We start from the raw sequence: 19,254 nt of genomic DNA, 5'->3' as shown, positions 1-19,254 counted from the left end.
GTGTTCCTGAGGAAGGTTTTGATTCTCTTCAGGGTTGAGAAGCACCTCTCAGATTCTGCTGTAGCAATAGGAGTTGTGATGATGAGGATCTTCAGCAGAACCCGTACACAAGCAGCATGCTGGATGGGCAGGCCGCTCCAGCTCGGGGGAGGATTTAGTGTTTCAGGTCCACTTTGCCAACCTGAACTTGTAACAAGGCAGTGATGAGCGACACTAGCAATGTAGCCAAGTTTGTCAACAGCTATGGGATGCTAGAAAAGACCAAAAATAAAACAAATGGAGTTCCTTTTTTTAATGAAAAACAAAATCTGTACATATGAACAAAGTTTTTTTCGCATCACATTTCTCTTATATTCCAATCTGTCAGCCAACTGAAGACAAGAGTTACAACCTCTAGGGGAGCAAGTCCTGGATTAACCACCAAGTCCACCAACCTCGACATCATGGAACACATACAGATCCTCAAGCGTCCTGCGTGGAGAAAATCACAGGCTGTCTTTGTTTTTAATTTAAAATAAAAAGCCCACCAAGTTTTGGCCTGTCTTGGTTGAAAGCCCACTCACCACGACAAGGTGCAGGACAGGAAGGGGAACATAAAAAACAAAGCATGACGCACAACATGTAAAACCGACAAAAGCACAAGACAACACACACACTTGAATATTGCATTTATCCACTATTAAAAAGAAAACCCCACCACCCAATGACATTTGAAGGATGCAGCTTTTAACCTGTTAAAATTTCCTGCAATTAAATTTTTCTCCATGAAAGCCCACATTGCCCACTGACATTAAAAACCACAGAAGCCTGACTTGAAGAGTGTTGACATGTTTAAAATGTCTGTAATTACATTTATCCACCACTTAAACCCACATGCTTTTGAAAGATAGTACACCGACACGTTGACATTCCCACAACATTTACATGTACCAATAAAACCCATCAGACACTGCTGTCTTTTGGAGGACATTGCATTTAACATGTTGAATATTGCCCAGTAACATTTTTGACCTTCATGAAATGACACCATTTACTTTTGGATGTTGCAAGTTCCTGCAATTGCATTGTCTCACCATGAAAATGCCCACAAAAAAAAACAAAAAAAAAACCCCACCACACCACAGACTTCCGGGATGTTGCATTTAACATGTTGACGTTTCCCCTAATTACATTTTGACCATTTCAACTCAGAGACACCATTGACATTTGAAGAAAGCAGCATTTAACATGGTTAAAAAATTTGCTGTAATTTAATTTATCCATCAACAAAACCGATGTGCACGGAGCTGACTTTTGGAATGATATCACATTTAGGAGTTCCAGCAATTGCATTTTTTTTACCATTACAAAAAATACAATAAAAAACCCCATGCCCACTTCAAGTTAGTTCTCGCTGTTTAGATTCATCTAAATATTTTTTCTGGTGTGGAGTGGTGGGGCGGCGCCCTAGCGCCCTCTATTGGTCAGTCGCCACTGATTTAATTTCATTTCTCCACAATGAATAAATGCATGAGGTGGTGATACAAAAGCTGTACAGATGGGATGCATATGTCCACTTCACTTGTCATGTTCATAAAATTTGACTATGTCCGTGTGTAATGGAATCTTGTGCTGATTTAGATGATGATTTAAAACTAATGCATTGTAAAATTTCAGCAATAGGCTCACACTTTTGTTAAAGGGATTGTGACATGAAAAACACATTTTTCTTGATTTTTTGTGTTTAGTTGGGTGTCTTGACATCAATTACACCCCAAAAAAACGAACTTTTAACATTCAGTGTATTGTGCTTTCTGGGAATTTCCGCATAATTATGCAAAAACGGCGCGTCTGGTTGGGTGGCGGACCTATACGTATAGGTCCGCTAAATAACTGCCCCCTCCACCCAGCTCCCTGCTCATCAGCACTGAGCCGCGGGCTGGAGGGAGAGAGAAGGCCACCGCCTCTCTCCTCTCCACCCGCGCTCTCCTTTTTTTTCCGCCTACGACCTCAGATCAGACAAGACAACCCGCTGAATATTACTAAGCGGAGGAAAAGAAACTAACAAGGATTCCCTCAGTAGCGGCGAGCGAAGAGGGAAGAGCTCAGCGCCGAATCCACGTCCGAGCGGCGGGCGTGGGAAATGTGGCGTACAGAAGACCGCTTGCGGTCGGGTGCCTGAGTCCTTCTGATCGAGGCTCAGCCCGTGGATGGTGTGCAAGACAAAATCACATACCATTGATCCAGTGTCTGCTGTGTGCGGGGAATTTGGGGGAGAGGAGGAGTGGAGGAGCGGGGCAATGATTGACAGGAAAGGGGGAAAAGGACGCGTTTTTCATTGCGCAAAAAACACCGTCATAACAAAGCCAGGCATGGAGTACTGGAGTGAAGTTTTTCTTGTTACACCCTTTTAGAAACATTTGAGGGATATTGGCCAAGACTTTTAATAGTGTTAAAAGCATGTTAAAAATTATATACCTTTAAAGCTCAATTAAATGTATTATGAAATTGAATTACACAAGGAGCATTTCACCACTGTTCTGCTTTTTTTCGGTATCTGTGGATTAAAATATTCACAATTCATAATTTTGGTCAGAAAATGTATTTTATTGTGTTTTACAGAGTGTATTACAGTATTTATAGTAAAGTACAGTATTTAGTAAAATGATTTAGTAAACAGTAATGAGATCACCTGTGTGATTAAACATTTGTTAAGAATAATTTATTCCTCTGATTTTTCCTTCTCTCATGTCCATTATTTGCTGCTGACTTTTACTACACGTAGTCTTTAAGACAAATCACCTGCAAGTCCGTTTAAAAGATGTAAAGAAAAGCCATCATCTGAAAAAACATATGACAGCCGCTGGCCAGACTTAATGAGTACAAGGAGAGTCAAAATCATGTTTAACAAACACCAATCCCCAACAGATGTGCAGAATAATTACCGCAATCTGTCATAGACAAAAATAGATGAACTTTAAATATTTTGCATTATTAATGGACTGCTGTAGTTATGTTCTCAAACCAAGCTGCCTCAAACCTCAATTAACAGATCGGATATTGGAAAAGAGGATCAAAGGAATGAGGATTTATTCTTAGATTCATGTTGTATCAGAGGTTAGGACAAAACTTTTAAAAAGAGAAAACAAATGGATGTTTGATAACATTATTACATTCACAGGCTGTTACAGATAGAAAATGTCCTCAAAAATTGGTTTGTGGAAATGAACAATGGCAGGAATGAATTTCTAAAGATCGCCTACTTGTTGATACACATAAGGGTGAAAGACATTGAAATTTAACCTGTAGAGTTTGAAACCTAGAGTCAAAGAAACAGTGTTTCAATGGAGAAAAGTAAAGGTCCCAAGGAGTTGCTGATCTACAAAGAGCAGGCCAACAGATGTTAAAGTCTGCAGGCTCCTGAGTGACTCCTGAAAAACTAAAGACCTCTCTAATGTCAGTGAACAGTGGAGTGCTCGGCAGTGCTGCGGGGAGAAAGCCCTTGCTGTAAAAGAGAATACCCCCACCCATCAGTTTCCCTAAGATTACACAACAAACCAAAAAGGTTTTGAAACAGTTTTAGCCTGAGATCAATATACAATTCCTGTTTGATTTAAACAAGAAGCAATGGAAAGGAGTGGAGAGCAATATTGTTTTCATTGAAAACCTCATCACATCTGTTAAAGATGGCAATAGTAGTGTCATGAATTGGCAGGCTTTGGCTTGTTATGTATGGTTTGTGCTATATGAAGATGTTATTTTTCTTATTTCAAAATTACCGTCTGAATAAATCAGTCAATGGCAATACGTAACATTACATATAGATGATTTATATCACCCTAGTGGCAAACAAACTTGAGTCAAGGAGTACTCTATGTATGTGACACAGACTTTGCATTATAATGGTTCATTTTATAGGAGGCATTATCTCAATTTATGTTTTTCAATAAACACAATCTTATCATGATGGTTGTAAGAGCAAACATAATCTCCATATCTGAAACACTTGCAACACCTGCCCTCTCCGTGTTCCCTCAGGAAGAGAGATCTTACATAAGCACAGCTATGGCTAGCCACACACTGAGGAGGCTGCTGAGCAGAACAGCTGAAGTCTGAGCTGCCCCGCTACTGTAAATGGGAAAGGTGGTGCGGTCCATGGATGGTTCAGGCTGGCCCTGGCAGTGCCTCAGGTCAGCACCCACACAAGCAGCGTAGCCCATAACGTGGGCGATGTAGCTCTGCTCCTGGACACCGCTGAAGAGATGGGCCATGGGCCCGCGGGCCAGAACCGCCACGTCCTCGCCGCTGTGAGACGTCGACTTGAGTGGAACTGCAGAAAACTGGACGTAATCTTTCCCCTCTAAAAAGGACAGACACATAAAATAAGTTTGTTTTTTCTTACAACTAAAATACTAGATGTAAACATGCAGCAGTTCAACTTTAAAGCAGATTTAATATAGTAACAAAAGTGTTTTCATCTTTGTCCTTGAAAGTATTCAAAATATACAAAATTGGAGCAGTGGTAATTGCTTCCCTTTTTAATAGAACTAATAATAATAATAATAATAATAATAATAACAATAATAATAATAATAATAATAATAATAATAATAATAATAATAATAATAATAATAATAATAATAATAATAATAATAATAATAATAATCATAATTTGACATAAAAATAGGTTTTGAACTTGATTGCTCCTACTCTCCTCTTGTAATGAGAAATGTAGTGGTGTTAAGAAGTTAAAGAATAGAGAAATACAATGTACCAATATTACATAGTATAATAATATATTATTATTTATTGTATAATAATAGCATAGCTTATATATTATGATTATAATATTGTGATAATTTAATGCCATGTATATACTTCACATTTACACACCTCCATCTAACCCAGTCAGAATGTTCACACAGATGAAACATAACGGGGATGAGACAGTTTTGAACTCATCTCTATGGTTTTATGATCTTCATATTTGCACAATATAATTTGTTGAAATGTATAAACTCTGCTCAAATATTGTAGCAAAATAAGAAGAAAGGAGAGAAAGAAATACACTGATACACATCTCCACTGGGTCATAAAAATAGATAGAGACATTACTTTTGTATGAGTTTAGATTTTTCTTGGGAATATCTTGCTAAGCACAGTTTTGAACGAACGAACGAACGAACGAACGAACGAACGAACGAACGAACGAACGAACGAACGAACGAACGAACGAACGAACGAACGAACGAATGAACAAACGAACAAACAAACGAACAAACGAACAAACGAACAAACAAACGAACGAACGAACGAACTAACAGTCTTTATTTCAGTCTTAAGCCTTTTATTTTTAGCTTGTCAGGAATTTGTTGATTAATTGAAATCTTTGACAGCAAAAAAGAAAGTAAAAAGTGTGTCTTACTGGTAGTGACATTGCGTAAGTCAGGGCGCTTGCCATTAATCATTTTATGTCCGGGTCCGTTTCCGTACATCAGAGTGGTGAAAGGTAACATGTCTGTACCCCACAGTGGAGATTTACCTGGAAAACACAAATATAAACTCTGAGTCATCTTCTTTTATTCACCTTTCAGCCTCACAAAGCACACACAACCCGAAGGAAAACACACAACCATAAAAGGAATGGGGTCTAAATCTCTCGGGGCTGTGGGAGGTCACAAGCTTATTGAGTATCTCAGTGTTTCTCTCCAGATGAGCCATTAGCCTGGCGAGCCTCCCTGCTGATGAAGAGCTCAGAGTTTCACAGTCGAATTAATCACTTCCACACCGCTGGGAGGAGGAGGAAACGGAGGGTAAAAGGGAAAGAGAGAGGGTTGAAAGGTGGGAACAGCATGACACAACCATAGTTCAATCAATACAAGCTTTGATGATGGTTGTTAATATACTCGTGTACAGAATCTTTTAAATGTAAGCTTTTTTATGCCTGAAAATGCCTTAAATGTTAGTTTTTTGCTTTGGGCTTTCTCTCAGGCTGAGAAGGATATAGAGTTGACTTTTTGAGTTTTAAGCCTCTAAGTAAATGAGAGGGAACAGTGAGTAGACAAGGCTGTGAGCTGAGGACATAGAGATAAATCCATGAGGTGGATCAGGAAACCTCCCAACAAGTGAAAGGAAGTGACTGATCCTGAGAGAGAGAGGTAATGTGATTGATGGTGGGGGACAAGTAGAGGGTGAAAGTAAAGGACTGAATCAGAAAGGTGATCAGGAGCAAAGGTTACCAGTTATATGTGTTTGATCAGTCTGTATTTGCAAGGGAGGGAAAGGAGAGGAAAATTCAAGCTGAAACACACTGAAGTTATTAAGAAAAAAAATCTTAAGTGTGATAGGTTTCAGTATGGCATCACATACACTCATAAACGTCTAAACTTATAATTACAGCTGTAAGGGAAATGGCATGGACAGATGGGGAAATAAACTATGGTGAGAAAAAGGGGAACAAAGGCACAAACATACTACTCAATGTTAAGTTTTACTATGAAATTCATGGTTGAAAGAACTATGCAGACAATGAGGATGTAATAACCCAGAATGCTTTGTCCTCTAAATGGAAATCCATTGAAGGTCATTGGGTGGGAATGGTCAGCCGTCACTATGGTGAGAGTTTCATCCTCCTTGGTGAGTTCCAGGGCCTTTGCGATGGCATTATCAAAAGCAACAGCTTCATGGAGGGCCATGTACGCCCGGCCAGCGTGGTGACCCTGGTCAATCCTCCCACCTGCACACATGGAGAAAGGGAACCTTTAAACCATTGAAAAATACGATTATTCCTTTTTAATTCTCACAGTATTATGGGTGGATATTATGAGACTTGCACCGAAGTCAAGAAATACAGTTCTTTGCCCAATAAAAGGCATCACATGATGGTGAAATGGCCCCCAGGTTCTCATTAATTCCTTACTGATGTGAATTTAATGAAATTTAACTAATCATGTGATTCAGTCAATAATGAACTGTGAGACTTGACTTTTGGGTTTGGGTTTCGTTGTAAGTCACTTAATTTTGAGTCAGTACAAACTTGACCAAAAAGAACCATAACAAGATTTCAGCAGTGGAGATAATCTTTGCATCAGATTCATTTGTTGAGTTTATGAAATCCTGGTTTACTTATTTTGACTGAGCCATGATGTGAAGCAAAGAGTTTCTGGGTTTTAAATTCATCATACCATACTTCCAAATTAATCAAATTAGACATTTATAAAGCCAATTTGATGTTGTTGTTGTTTTGTTTTTTGCTTTTTTTGTTTGCTTAAGGGCCGTCCACAGGGTAACGGTATATGTCTGACCTTTTTCAATTATGACATAGCAAATTAAAAGTAAGAACAAAAACTGTAGCCTGAAAAGTTACTTGTGTCATGATCAAAGCAGATGTAGATTCTGACTGACTGACTTCTCATCTTGAAAATCTGTAGGGAAGTTACATATTTTTTTTAACAATTTTAGTCCAAGTGTGTATATAAACTGGCTTCAACTGTAGTAATTGAATTACAACTTGTTTTTTTGTGATAAATACAAAATCAGTACTATATTGATTTAACCTAGAACAAAAACATTTTTTTTCCCTTAATTTTTCAGGAAATGTATATTTGATGGCTTAAGTGATGGGATTGTGTTGACGTTGTTTTTCTCACCCTCCACCAGCAAGAAGAAGCCTTTGGGGTTTTTCTGCAGGATGCGGATAGCCTTTTCTGTGGTCTCCACAATGGACGGATCCATGCTCGGGTCCCTTTCTACCTCATAGCGCAGATCACCAGGTTCAAACAGAGCTGGGGAGGAGAGGTCAACCAAATTCAAATGATATCCAGTCTATCATCACTCGGCAGAGGTGTATTACCTCTTCCTACTAGTACTATTTTCAGCATAGGGGAAGTGATAAAGCACAGTGGTGGAGAAACAATTCAAGTCTCTGTCAGTCCAGAAAAAGCATGATGACTGCATCTACATCTCCTCCGCACCACCACACACCATGAGTAAGACTATCAAACCATCTGTGCAGAGTCTGTAACATTACATTGAAGTAGGGACTAACATCTGCTGTGTAAGAACAGATATTTCCCTCAGGACTGGGTAATGAATGAACTTGAGGTAAATGTGTGCAACTACATGTATCAAAACAACTCTATCAATTCATTTTAACTTCCAGTGTGTATACTAATATATATATATATATATATATATATATATATATATATATATATATACATATATATAAAAATAACTGCTTGCCAAAGGCCATGTGGATAAAAATGCATGGGGGTTTAAAAGGAAAGGAAAAAATAGAAAACATACCCAAGAGAGAGTCTGTGTTTTCTGGGTCAATGGCATCAAAATCTGTTTTATTCCACACATAATGGGCTACCTGCAAATCACAGAACAAGAATTTTAATCCAGTCCCACCATCTAAACACATACTGTAGCTTGCTTTACTGTAGCCGTCATGGGAGAGAAGGTGGGCAGAGAAACTGTAAGACCTACAGTGGGTACAGAAAGTATTCAGACCCCTTTACATTTTCCCTCTTTGTTTCATTGCAGCTATTTGTTAAATAAAAAAAAAGTTATTTTTATTTCTTATTAATGTACACTCAGCTCCCCATCCTGACAGAAAAAACAGAAATGTAGAAATGTGTGCAAATTTATTAAAAAAGAAAAACTGAAACATCACATGGTCACTACTATTCCTTTGCTCAGTATTGAGTACAAGCACCCTTTTGAGCGAGTACAGCCATGAGTCTTCTTGGGAATGATGAAACGTGTTTTTCACCTGGATTTGGGAATCCTCTGCCGTTCTTGCTTGCAGATCCTCTCCAGTTCTGTCATTTTTGATGGTGAATCTTGGTGGACAGTCATTTTCAAATCTCTCCAGAGCTCAATTGGGTTTAGGTCAGGGCTCTGGCTGGGCCAGTCAAGAATGGTCCCAGAGTTGTTCCCAGGTTTTCTACCAGGATATCTCTGTACTTCAATTGCAACCAGTCGTCCTGTCCCTGCAGCTGAAAAACACCCCCATAGCATGATGCTGCCGCCACCATGTTTCACTGTTGGGATTGTATTGGGCAGGTGCTGAGCAGTCCCTGCTTTTCTCCACGCATACCGCTGGATGGAGGGCTGCAGTGATGGTTGACTTTCTGAACCTTTCTCTCATCTCCCTACAGCATCTCTGGAGTTCAGACATAGTGATCTTTGGGTTCTTCTTTACCTCTCACCAAGGCTCTTCTTCCACAGTTTTTCTGGACGGCCAGGTCTAGGAAGAGTTCTGGTCGTCCCAAACTTCTTCCATGTAAGGATTATGGAGGTCACTGCTCTCTTAGGAACCTTGAGTGCTGCAGAAATTATTTTGTAACCTTGGCCATATCTGGTCCTTGACCACAGTTCTGTCTCTGAGCTCCTTGGGCAGTTCCTTCCACCTCATAATTCTTACTCTGACATGCACCGTGAGCTGTAAGGTCTTATATAGACAGGTGTGTGACTTTCCTTATCCAGTCCAATCAGTTTAATTAAATGCATTTGGACTCCAATGAAGGAGCAGAACCATCTCAAGGAGGATCAGGAGAAATGGACAGCATGTGAGTTAAATATGTGAGTGTCACAGCAAAGGGTCTGAATACTTATGACCATGTGATATTTCAGCTTTTCTTTTTTAATAAACTTGCAATCATTTCTACATTTCTGTTTTTTCTGTCAAGATAGGGTGCTGAGTGTACATTAATGAGAAATAAAATTAACTTTTTTAATTTTAGCAAATGCCTACAAGGAAACAAAGAGGGAAAAATGAAAAGGGGTCTAAATACTTTCCGTACCCACTGTATTTAGCATATGAGCAAACTTGCTGATTCACCAGGAGCTACTTGCATTGTTGTGTAACATGAACAATAAGAAAAAGATTCTTCAAGAGTCTACAAAATGCTGATATCCATGTGGGCTTGATTAAAATTCTGGAGGAAAACACAAATCAGTCTGCTGTTGGAGTCTAAAGACCAAAGTGATGACAATGAAGCATTTAACAAGAGGGCGTGACGTTACAGAAGAGGTTTGGTCCAACAAGACATGCACACTTTTAGAATATTGGAGACATTTTCAGTCACTGTTTTTGGCATTCGTTTTACCTTTCCAACCTTCATGCTCTGCCACTCCTGGATTAGATTACGTCCGTCTCTTCTTTTGCCCCAGGCAGAGAAATCCATGCGATACTCTGGGTCCTTGGTGCCCCTGGGGGTCATGTACTTTCTTCCACCACCAATGATAACCTGGCAACAAATATTTTTTTAAACATATACAGCTGTTTTAAAAGAAAAAATATATTGATTAAATACATTAAAAAAAATGTATAAACATGATGTCATTAAAGTGCCTACATCAATGGGTATGTTTTTGATGAGCTGGGAAGCAATATCGGTACAGCCTTCCTTCTTGGCAGAACCAGGCATGTCAGCATCACTGTACCACTTCCGGCTGGCGCTGTGGGCGTACGTGCTTGCTGGGGTAGCATGTTGCACCCGAGTGGTTGTCACAATGCCAACAGACTTCCCTACAAAATAAAATAGTTTTCATTCTCAATCTAGCGTTAGATCAACATGTAAGATATATACATGTAAGTTTGTCAGGGTTTGACACCTCCCCCCCAGTCTTTGAGTTTCTGTTTTGCCCCGCCTGTGTCCCATCTGCCCTGATTGTCTGCACCTGTGTCTCGTCGTGTCTCGTTATCCCCTGAGTATATCTGGTCTTGTCATTCCCTTGTTCCCTGTCGGTCCGTACTGTTTTGTCCTCCATGTTTCCTGCCACGTGTTTACTCCTCAAGTTTTTTGAACCCTGATTAGTTATTTTTTCGATCCTGCCAAGCAGCGCTTTGTTTCTTGGTTTTGGAATAAATCTTTGTTTTTCGAGAACTCCTGCCTCCGGCCTCCCACTCTCTCTCTCCTGCATCTGGGTCCTCGCCACACCAGCCTGACAAAGTTAAATCTTCATAGTAATGTAAAGTATTTCTTTTCTATTGGATCCTACAACTAAACACTGGTTAATGGTTAATGCTGAAGTATTATGATGGAAATATTCAACATTATGTATCTGTGGCTTTGCTCTTACACCGAAAGAAAATTCCGTAATGCTCTTCAATGCCTTTTTTAATGATTGGAAAATCACTTGGAAACAACCGTAAATTGTTGGTGACAGCAGACATGTGTCGAGCGGTTTAAAGAGTGTTTCAAAGAGCACTGGGCTGGTAAGCCCATTGTCCCTACAGTCTTGTTCTTTGTGCACTATTTTCAGCCTAATTGCTCCTTTATCATCTTGTTGCACAACAAGCTGTCTAGTGGTTCAATGCTCAAAGTCTAAAAAATTACTTTGTTAATGGCTTGGGTATATCTGTGGAGTCTGATTTATTTGATGTGTTTCACACGCAATGCTGACTCGTATAATTGTTCTATAGACAAGGATATGTGCATTTAACGTATAACATATTATGCATGTGCATACATATGTGCAAACAAATGTTTACATTTCCTTGGAGTCAATTTAAGTTGCATGCATACGTCCAGGTTCTGAACCGTTTAAATGGAAAGGAGCTGAACCCATAATTGTTGTGACACTGCGATTTGTTCAGCAGGTTGCAAGTTAGCCATATGCAAAGTGACAGTCCAGTTTAGCCAGAGAGATTTCGTTTTCTTTTTCTTTCTCTTCTTTCTCTTTCTTTTAGCAAATAACTTTATGTATTTATGGCACATATTACACTTGTACCTAACTCTTGGAGGCTGCTCAGCAGTATTTAATCCTAACGTGAACTCCCCTTGTCAAACTCGCACACACATCCAAGGCCACAGCGATAGCGCCTGATTAAAATAAATAATTCAACACTTCCTTCATTGATAACCGGACCATTTTATGAATTTAAATTAAAAACAAAACAGCCTACATGAACAATTTTAGTCGAGTCAACTCTGTGACCTTCAGAGGACATTCCTGTTAATATGCATGAACCTTAGCACTGTGTGTGGTTTTAGTTTGTACTTTAATGCCAAACTTGATCACGTTTTCAGGTGTAATGAGGGGGATAGTATATTACTTTAGTTTGAATTGGTAAATAAATATATTTTGGATATAAACGTAATTAATAAAAAAGCAAAAGTTTGAAGAAGAATGCTCCTCTTGTGACATCTAACATTCTTTCATTTATCTCGTGACCTGATGGGATCTTGGCCTTAAGATATCCCTTTCCAAAACTAAAAATGATGATAAAGCACAGGTCAGTGCTGTTTCTAAATAGCACTGAGCTGTGTATCAGTCTCCAGAGGGGTTCTGGGGTCAGGGCCATCATACAATGCATGCGTGTATGTGTCTTAGGAGATATTTATGGATCCTGATAAGAGCAGAACACGATAAGACTCAAGGTGCTCTCTTGTGCAGCACAGGGAACCTTACAGCGACACTTCAGGCTGCACTCTGACAGGCCACTGCCGTTCACAGCAGAACACTCGCTTTTCAAATCAACTTTTTTGTCAGAGACTTGAGGGATTCTCTTTTATCAGGAGAGAGAAGTCAAGGTGGCACACAGAGCACCGAGCCCCCTTTGTTGCTTCAGTCACAACATCATTTAAAAACATCTCGTACTCGAATTGTCTGAACATTGTCTTTGCTGCTTTGAGCTAAAGGAGTCTGGGAATGAGCCTTGTCATGAATGAAAAACTGATTCTTAGCTCATGTTCTCATTCATTATCATTGTGTAGCATCATTTATCTGGTAAACATGTCCTGCGTTCTTGATTTGATCCACATTTGTTTGTACCAGAGTTTCACTAAGAGTATGTTCTAACATTCATTATTCCTAAAGTTACGCTCTGACAATATAACGGTAGGTTAACATGAAAGCTGGAGTTGTAGTTTTTAGAAGTGTTTTTCATATGAGCCGTGTGAATATGACCAAGTTATTTCTCTTTTTCAATTTTAACCTCACATCAGCAAGTTAAGAATAAAATCAGAAATCTGAAAGGAGTTTCATATTTATATAATACCTTTAAGACAACATTTTATATTTTCAAGATTGTTGCCCGCTCCATTAAAGAAACAGAATAAAATGTCACCAATCTAGATCCCACTGAACACTTAAAAGGGGGCGTGTGTTGGGAGGGACTACGACATCCCATTGTTTCAGATAACTCTCAAATTTAAAATTAATAATTTGACATGATTGGACAGGAACTGTGAGGGATTTAAAAAAAATGTTTTTTACATTGTACCAAAATGACCTTACCAGCATCTTTCGCCCACTTCAGGATGGATGTGACCTCATTTCCTTTCTGAGTTCTGCAGACACCATTGCGAGCCGCTGCGCTGACTGCAATCGTGTTCAGGTTTGCTTTCACGCCACACAAATACGCAGTGGCCGTGGCAGCACTATCTGGAATCTGGAAGTCCACACTGTAGGTCTATAACACACACACACACACACACACACACACACACACACACACACACACACACACACACACACACACACACACACACACACACACACACACACACACACACACACACACACACACACACACACACACACACAATTAAGCCTACATAGAAACACATTACAAGATCATTTTAACAACAATAATAAAAAGGAAAGCACAATCCACTAAATAAAAGAAATAATGATCAGGTTACAATTATACAGGACTGTCTCAGAAAATTTTAATATTTTGATTGTCTGTAATGCAATTACAAAAATGTCATACATTCTGGATTCATTACAAATCAACTGAAATATTGCAAGCCTTTTATTATAATATTGCTGATCATGGCGTACAGCTTAAGACAACTCAAATATCCTATGTCCAAATATTAGAATATTCTGGGAATCTTAATCTTAAACTGTAAGCCATAATCAGCAATATTAAAATAATAAAAGGCTTGCAATATTTCAGTTGATTTGTAATGAATCCAGAATGTATGACATTTTTGTTTTTTTAATTGCATTACAGAAAATAAAGAACTTTATCACAATATTCTAATTTTCTGAGACAGTCCTGTAATATCATCAGTGAAAAACATTTTACAAACTGATGAGAAACCTGGAAATAAAATGGAGTTGGAGTACTTAAAACCTGACTACAAAGAAAATCTTTATAATAAACAGAGTATAGGATGGATGGATGGATGGATGGATGGATGGATGGATGGATGGATGGATGGATGGATGGATGGATGGATGGATGGTTGTTTTACGCAGGCGAACAAAGATATGAATATTTCACTCGTGGATTTAGTATGAAAGATGAAGCCAAACACCGAAACAACACACCCTAATTGGTTTTCAGAATTACAAATAGCCGCAGGATGCAACAGCTTCTCTGCTGTTCAAAGAGATAGTTTACAAAAGAGACTACTTGTTAACAGACTTTCAAAGTAAGAGGCTCATTTTCGTGTGTATGGTCAAAAGAATACATGAATTAAAACTGCATAATTATGGAATTGTTTCACCAAATCTTCACGTCTTCTGTGGTTCATGTTAAATTTATAGTTTTGCTTTCTCTCTGAAGTCAACCAGCAGAAGTTAGATTATAGTATGCAAATACTATTCATACTGAATACTGAAGGGCTGAATAGAGGTCCTGTGCAGTTGTACACAGCTACTGTAGCATACTTGCAATCTTGGATGAAACAATTATTGCTCATCAGTAGAGAGCAGCTAGAGCTTTTCTTTTTAGTATCCATAATATGTTGAGTATTTTATATAATCTCTTTTTATAGTATCCAATGTACATGACTTCATGAGGTATTTCATGTAGTGCATATTGTGTGTGTGCGTGCATGCACGCATGCACACACCTTAGCCAGCCCCACATAGGGGAATGTGTCCATGGTCATCACAGTCTCCTCCCCTGAATGGCCGGCCAGCTGTCCTTTCAGGATACGAGCTGCGGTGTACGTTGTTAGTCCCATACCTGACGAAAAATAGAAGCAGATGAAAACCCGTTTTCTATCTTTAGCACTCCAGAAAATTAACAATTTCCATTAAAAAACTGCAATCTGCAATGCTTCCACGTGTTGTAATGACAAAATGTTTGTTTTTTGATGCTGCACATTAATGAATGTGATCTAGGACAAAAAAACTAAATTAGGGTAAGACTGTGTAAAAGTTTCAACTAGGAAATTCTTTTATTTATAATAATTACCATCTCCGAGGAAAAACACGATGTTTTTCGCAACATTGGTGTTGATCTTCCTGCCCAGGACGGACTGTAAAGACTCCCGGGCCTGTGACCTCCAGTACTCAGGGTTCTCCTCCTCGACTGCAGGGAAACCCACAAATCAAACTGGGGGTACTTCTAAAATATTTTTGTTATTGTTAAATGTGTGGCTGATGCGTGGTGTTTCATGTGTTCAGTCAAAATGTAGAAAGGAAAGGTGAAAAGAAGACAACGAAAGATGCAATTTTTTCCTTTAAAATTTTGATTTTCAATGACCAAAAATGCACAATAATAATAATGATAACATTTAAAAAAATAAATAAAAAGAGACTTTGCATCAAGTGAATCCTACATCCTTAAAACAACAGGAACTGTTTGAGCAGTTTAGGGTTCAGCATGTCCTTGCAGGGAATTACCAATGTCAGCACATGTGTGACGTTATGCGTCAAACAAACATCAAACTAAATGTCAGAAATGAGAGAACAAGGCCTTCTAGCCTCCAGGAGATCCCTGTGAGCAGAATTAAAAAACCTGACTGTGTGTTTTTGGTTGCTTTTTCAGAGGAACCGCTGTCACGTCTCCCTCCCATGCTCTCTCTTCTACTGCCGTAAATGTTTTGTGCTGTAAACAGGTAAGATGACTGCTGATAAAAGAGTTGCAATACAGGCAATACAGAGCAGACAATTAGGGGAAGAACTGGATTCTGAATGGCAGATAATTAAATGTTAAAAGAATATTTTAGAAAACTGGAGAAGAGAATGATATATCAAAACATTTCTGTGTTTTCTTTGAGAGTATGATTTCAGTGCACACCAATGTTTTAACAGCAGTGATCAGTAAAACGGTGTATAACTGAAAACAGTTGTGACCAGGTCCTCTCTCCTTGTCCATGGGTTCAGTCAATCAGCTTGCAAATGGCTTCAATTCTAGGGGGGGGGGGGGGGGGGGGTATAATTTTGTAAAAATATACAGAATAATGTTTTTGACAAGCAAATGAGCGATAGGAACTGTTATCGGTCGGATCACTTTGCAGCGGGACTGCATTGCACTTGACATATTTACGTTTGATGCTGATACCTGAAACTGGAGTATAAAAATGGATAGCTGGCTAGCAACAGGGAGAATTAAAAAGTTCGGAGGTGGGCCGCGAACATTTTTGAGACATAAAAGTGCCCAACCCCAACCTTTTCCAACTCAGGGCCGAGTTGGAAAAGGTTGGGAACCACTGTTGTAGTCATTATTTCCCCTGGAAGAAAAAGGTCTCCATGGTGAAATTCCACACCAATGAAAAATGTTGAAAGAGAGTCGGAAAGCTGAGCACAGATGGAGAAAAACAAATCTCTGGGTGTATTGTGATGTTTTCCTATTTGCTACAGTTGAAACGCTAACAAACCCCCCTGTGTCAGTGGCAGCGGAACTTCATCCCACTCCTTAATGTCAGGTTTGTTTCCAGAGCCACCAAAAACAGCTGTAATTAAACCTCTGCTGAAAAAGGACAATCTTGACAAGACACAAATGAACAACTACATGATCTCAAATCTCCAATTTTTGATTAAGATAAATGAAAAGGCAGTTTTTCAACAGCTGAATAACTTTTTTTTTTTTTGGGCTCTAGTGGCCCTTTATTGGAGATGCAGACTGGAAAGGGGTAGAGAGAGAGAAAGGGGAAGACACGCAGCAAAGGTGCGCGGGCTGGATTCGAACCCGCGACCGCTGCAGGAGGAGGACTGTAGCCTCAGTATATGGCCCGCTGCTTAACCCACTGCGCCACCGAGCGGCCCACAGCTGAATAACTTTTTAACACAAAACAACTGCTATGATGCCTTCCTGTCGGGTTTAAGACAAAACCACAGCACTGAGACGCTCTGACCAAAGTATTTAATGACATATATCTGAATACAGACGGTGGAAACATGTCAGTCTTAGTTTTACTGGATCTCAGTGATGCATTTGATACAGTTGACCACAATATTTTACTCAAATGACTAGAGAACTGGGCAGGTCTTTCTGGAACGTGACTACACTGGTTCAAAACATACTTGGAGAACAGGAAGTACTTTGTATCAATAAGTAACTTTACATCTGGGCAGACCAGAATCACATGTGGAGTTCCCCAAGGTTCCATCCTGGGACCTCTTCTGTTGAACATGTACATGCTCCCACTGGTACAGATTATAAAAAACAACAACATAAACTACCATAGCTATGCAGATGACACGCAGATAAATATTACAACGTCACCAGGGGACCAGGGAGATCTCATTCAGAACTCTGCTGCTCGAGTCCTCACTAGGACCAACAAAGTGGACCACATCAGTCCAGCTCTGAGGTTTTTATTTACATCGGCTGCCTGTCCATCAGAGGATAGACTTTAAAGTTCTGATGCTGGTCTATAAAACTCTGAATGGTCCAGGACCAAATACATCAGTGACCTCCTGACCCCGTATAAACCCTCCTGACCCCGTATAAACCCTCCTGACCCCGTATAAACCCTCCTGACCCCGTATAAACCCTCCTGACCCCGTATAAACCCTCCTGACCCCTCGGGTCTAAGTTTCTTGCATGTTAGTGACTTCAAACAAATAATCTCAAGCAAATAAAATGTAGTTGTTTTCATATGTCCCCTTTAGATGACATGACTCAAACCTGACATCCATCCCATTTCCTTTCCAGATCAACTGCTAATTGAAAAGATACACATTCATTTGCCAATTACAGATATATAACACTGGCTCTTTTTTTCAATGACTAACTGAACAATCTTTTTTCTCCTTATCTGATTTAAGGACTTGTGTTGAAATAATTATTTCAGTAATATAAGACATAATTATTCATGAAGGGTTTACAAATCTGTAGGAAGTCATAGGATGGATTTAGAATTGTGAAAAAAACTATTAAAGGTATGAAAAGAGACAGTCAAGCTTCTGTCATTTAAGGATTGTAGAAAAGCTGAAAAAGAAGAAAAAGGAAGTAACATGTTTTCAAAGAAATAAGGAATATTATAAAGTCTGAAGAGAAGGAACTGCAAAAGAATTGGAGTCTCCTACAAAAGCATCCAGAGGACAAAATCAGATTAATATAAACAATAATAATGATATTAACATTTAAGAACCAAACAGAACAGCATTAAAGGTTTGTTTGTTTTGTTGTTTGTCTTACCCCTGGCACCAGAAGATCCCAAAGTTGCGAGCAGCAGGAAAGTTGCGATGGACACTCTTGTCCACTCCATGGCTACCTTCAGGCTGGAAATCTGCTACTCCAACTCCCCCAAATATCGCATTTGTGACTTGATCAATACTTATCTCTAATCACACTTGTTGACAGGAGAATTTATCACTGTGCCATAAATATATAAAAACCTTTCACATGTCTGACCTCTGGCAGAGCAGACTGTGGTGTGGTCGGTGTAGATCAAAGACCGTTTTAATGCTGCTATTTATTAGGGACATCATTTATGATGGTATGCTAAAGTTCAAGGTAACGGAAACTAAAGCACGGCTACGGACAGAGTGTGCGTTTGTGCGTGTGTTTTCTAATCAGAAGGGCACGCTAGCTGACAAACACAGTGCAGCCATCTCTACCGTCATGTGAGCGAGAAAGGCCGCGTCAGCAGGGACTGAGCTGGATGGCAGGAGCACTCAGCCATCTATTTTTCAATGAATACATTAGCATGAGACGAATACATGTATTGATCATGTTTAAATTGATTCTTTGTCCCAAAAAAAGAGTCACCGTGGTAACAGCTGCATGAATGTGCCTTAATTCTGGTTCAGTGTGTTCCATTATCCATATGACACATTTATCAGAGCTCATTTGTTCACTTAATGTGAACCTTATTATGAATGACTGAATGAAGACAGGAACTCTGGGAGACACATATTCTATCAACCTGTTCAGGCTTGTGGTGGTGGTGGTGATGGGGTCGGGGGATGAGGCCTCCGGATTGTGCCTACACGCTAAACTAACTCCAACATGACTTGATCATAACATTCTTCTCAGCAGACTGGAAAAGTGGGTGGTATTACCGGCACTGTGCTTCAATGGTTTAAATCTTACTTGCATGATAGGGCCTTTTTTGTGTCAATTGG

The 19,254-nt window shown here is 39.3% G+C and overlaps 1 protein-coding gene across 1 annotated transcript; it reads right to left on the bottom strand.

Annotated features, from left to right (window-relative positions):
- Window positions 1-2,565: 2,565 nt before the first annotated feature.
- On the bottom strand, window positions 2,566-18,532 carry alp3 (alkaline phosphatase 3). The gene is made up of 11 exons (XM_061718791.1): window positions 18,326-18,532; window positions 15,152-15,268; window positions 14,805-14,920; window positions 13,234-13,408; window positions 10,347-10,519; window positions 10,098-10,238; window positions 8,287-8,356; window positions 7,629-7,763; window positions 6,524-6,715; window positions 5,405-5,521; window positions 2,566-4,339 (listed from the first exon to the last, which is right to left on the bottom strand). The coding sequence occupies exons 1-11, from the start codon at window positions 18,393-18,395 to the stop codon at window positions 4,029-4,031; spliced, it is 1,617 nt and encodes a 538-aa protein (XP_061574775.1). The 5' UTR covers window positions 18,396-18,532; the 3' UTR covers window positions 2,566-4,028.
- Window positions 18,533-19,254: the final 722 nt, after the last annotated feature.

Source organism: Cololabis saira, chromosome 4 (assembly GCF_033807715.1).
Source record: "Cololabis saira isolate AMF1-May2022 chromosome 4, fColSai1.1, whole genome shotgun sequence".
Taxonomy (NCBI): domain Eukaryota; kingdom Metazoa; phylum Chordata; class Actinopteri; order Beloniformes; family Belonidae; genus Cololabis; species Cololabis saira.
The sequence above is the reverse complement of the archived record's forward strand: the minus strand, read 5'-3'. Positions and strand labels throughout refer to the sequence as shown.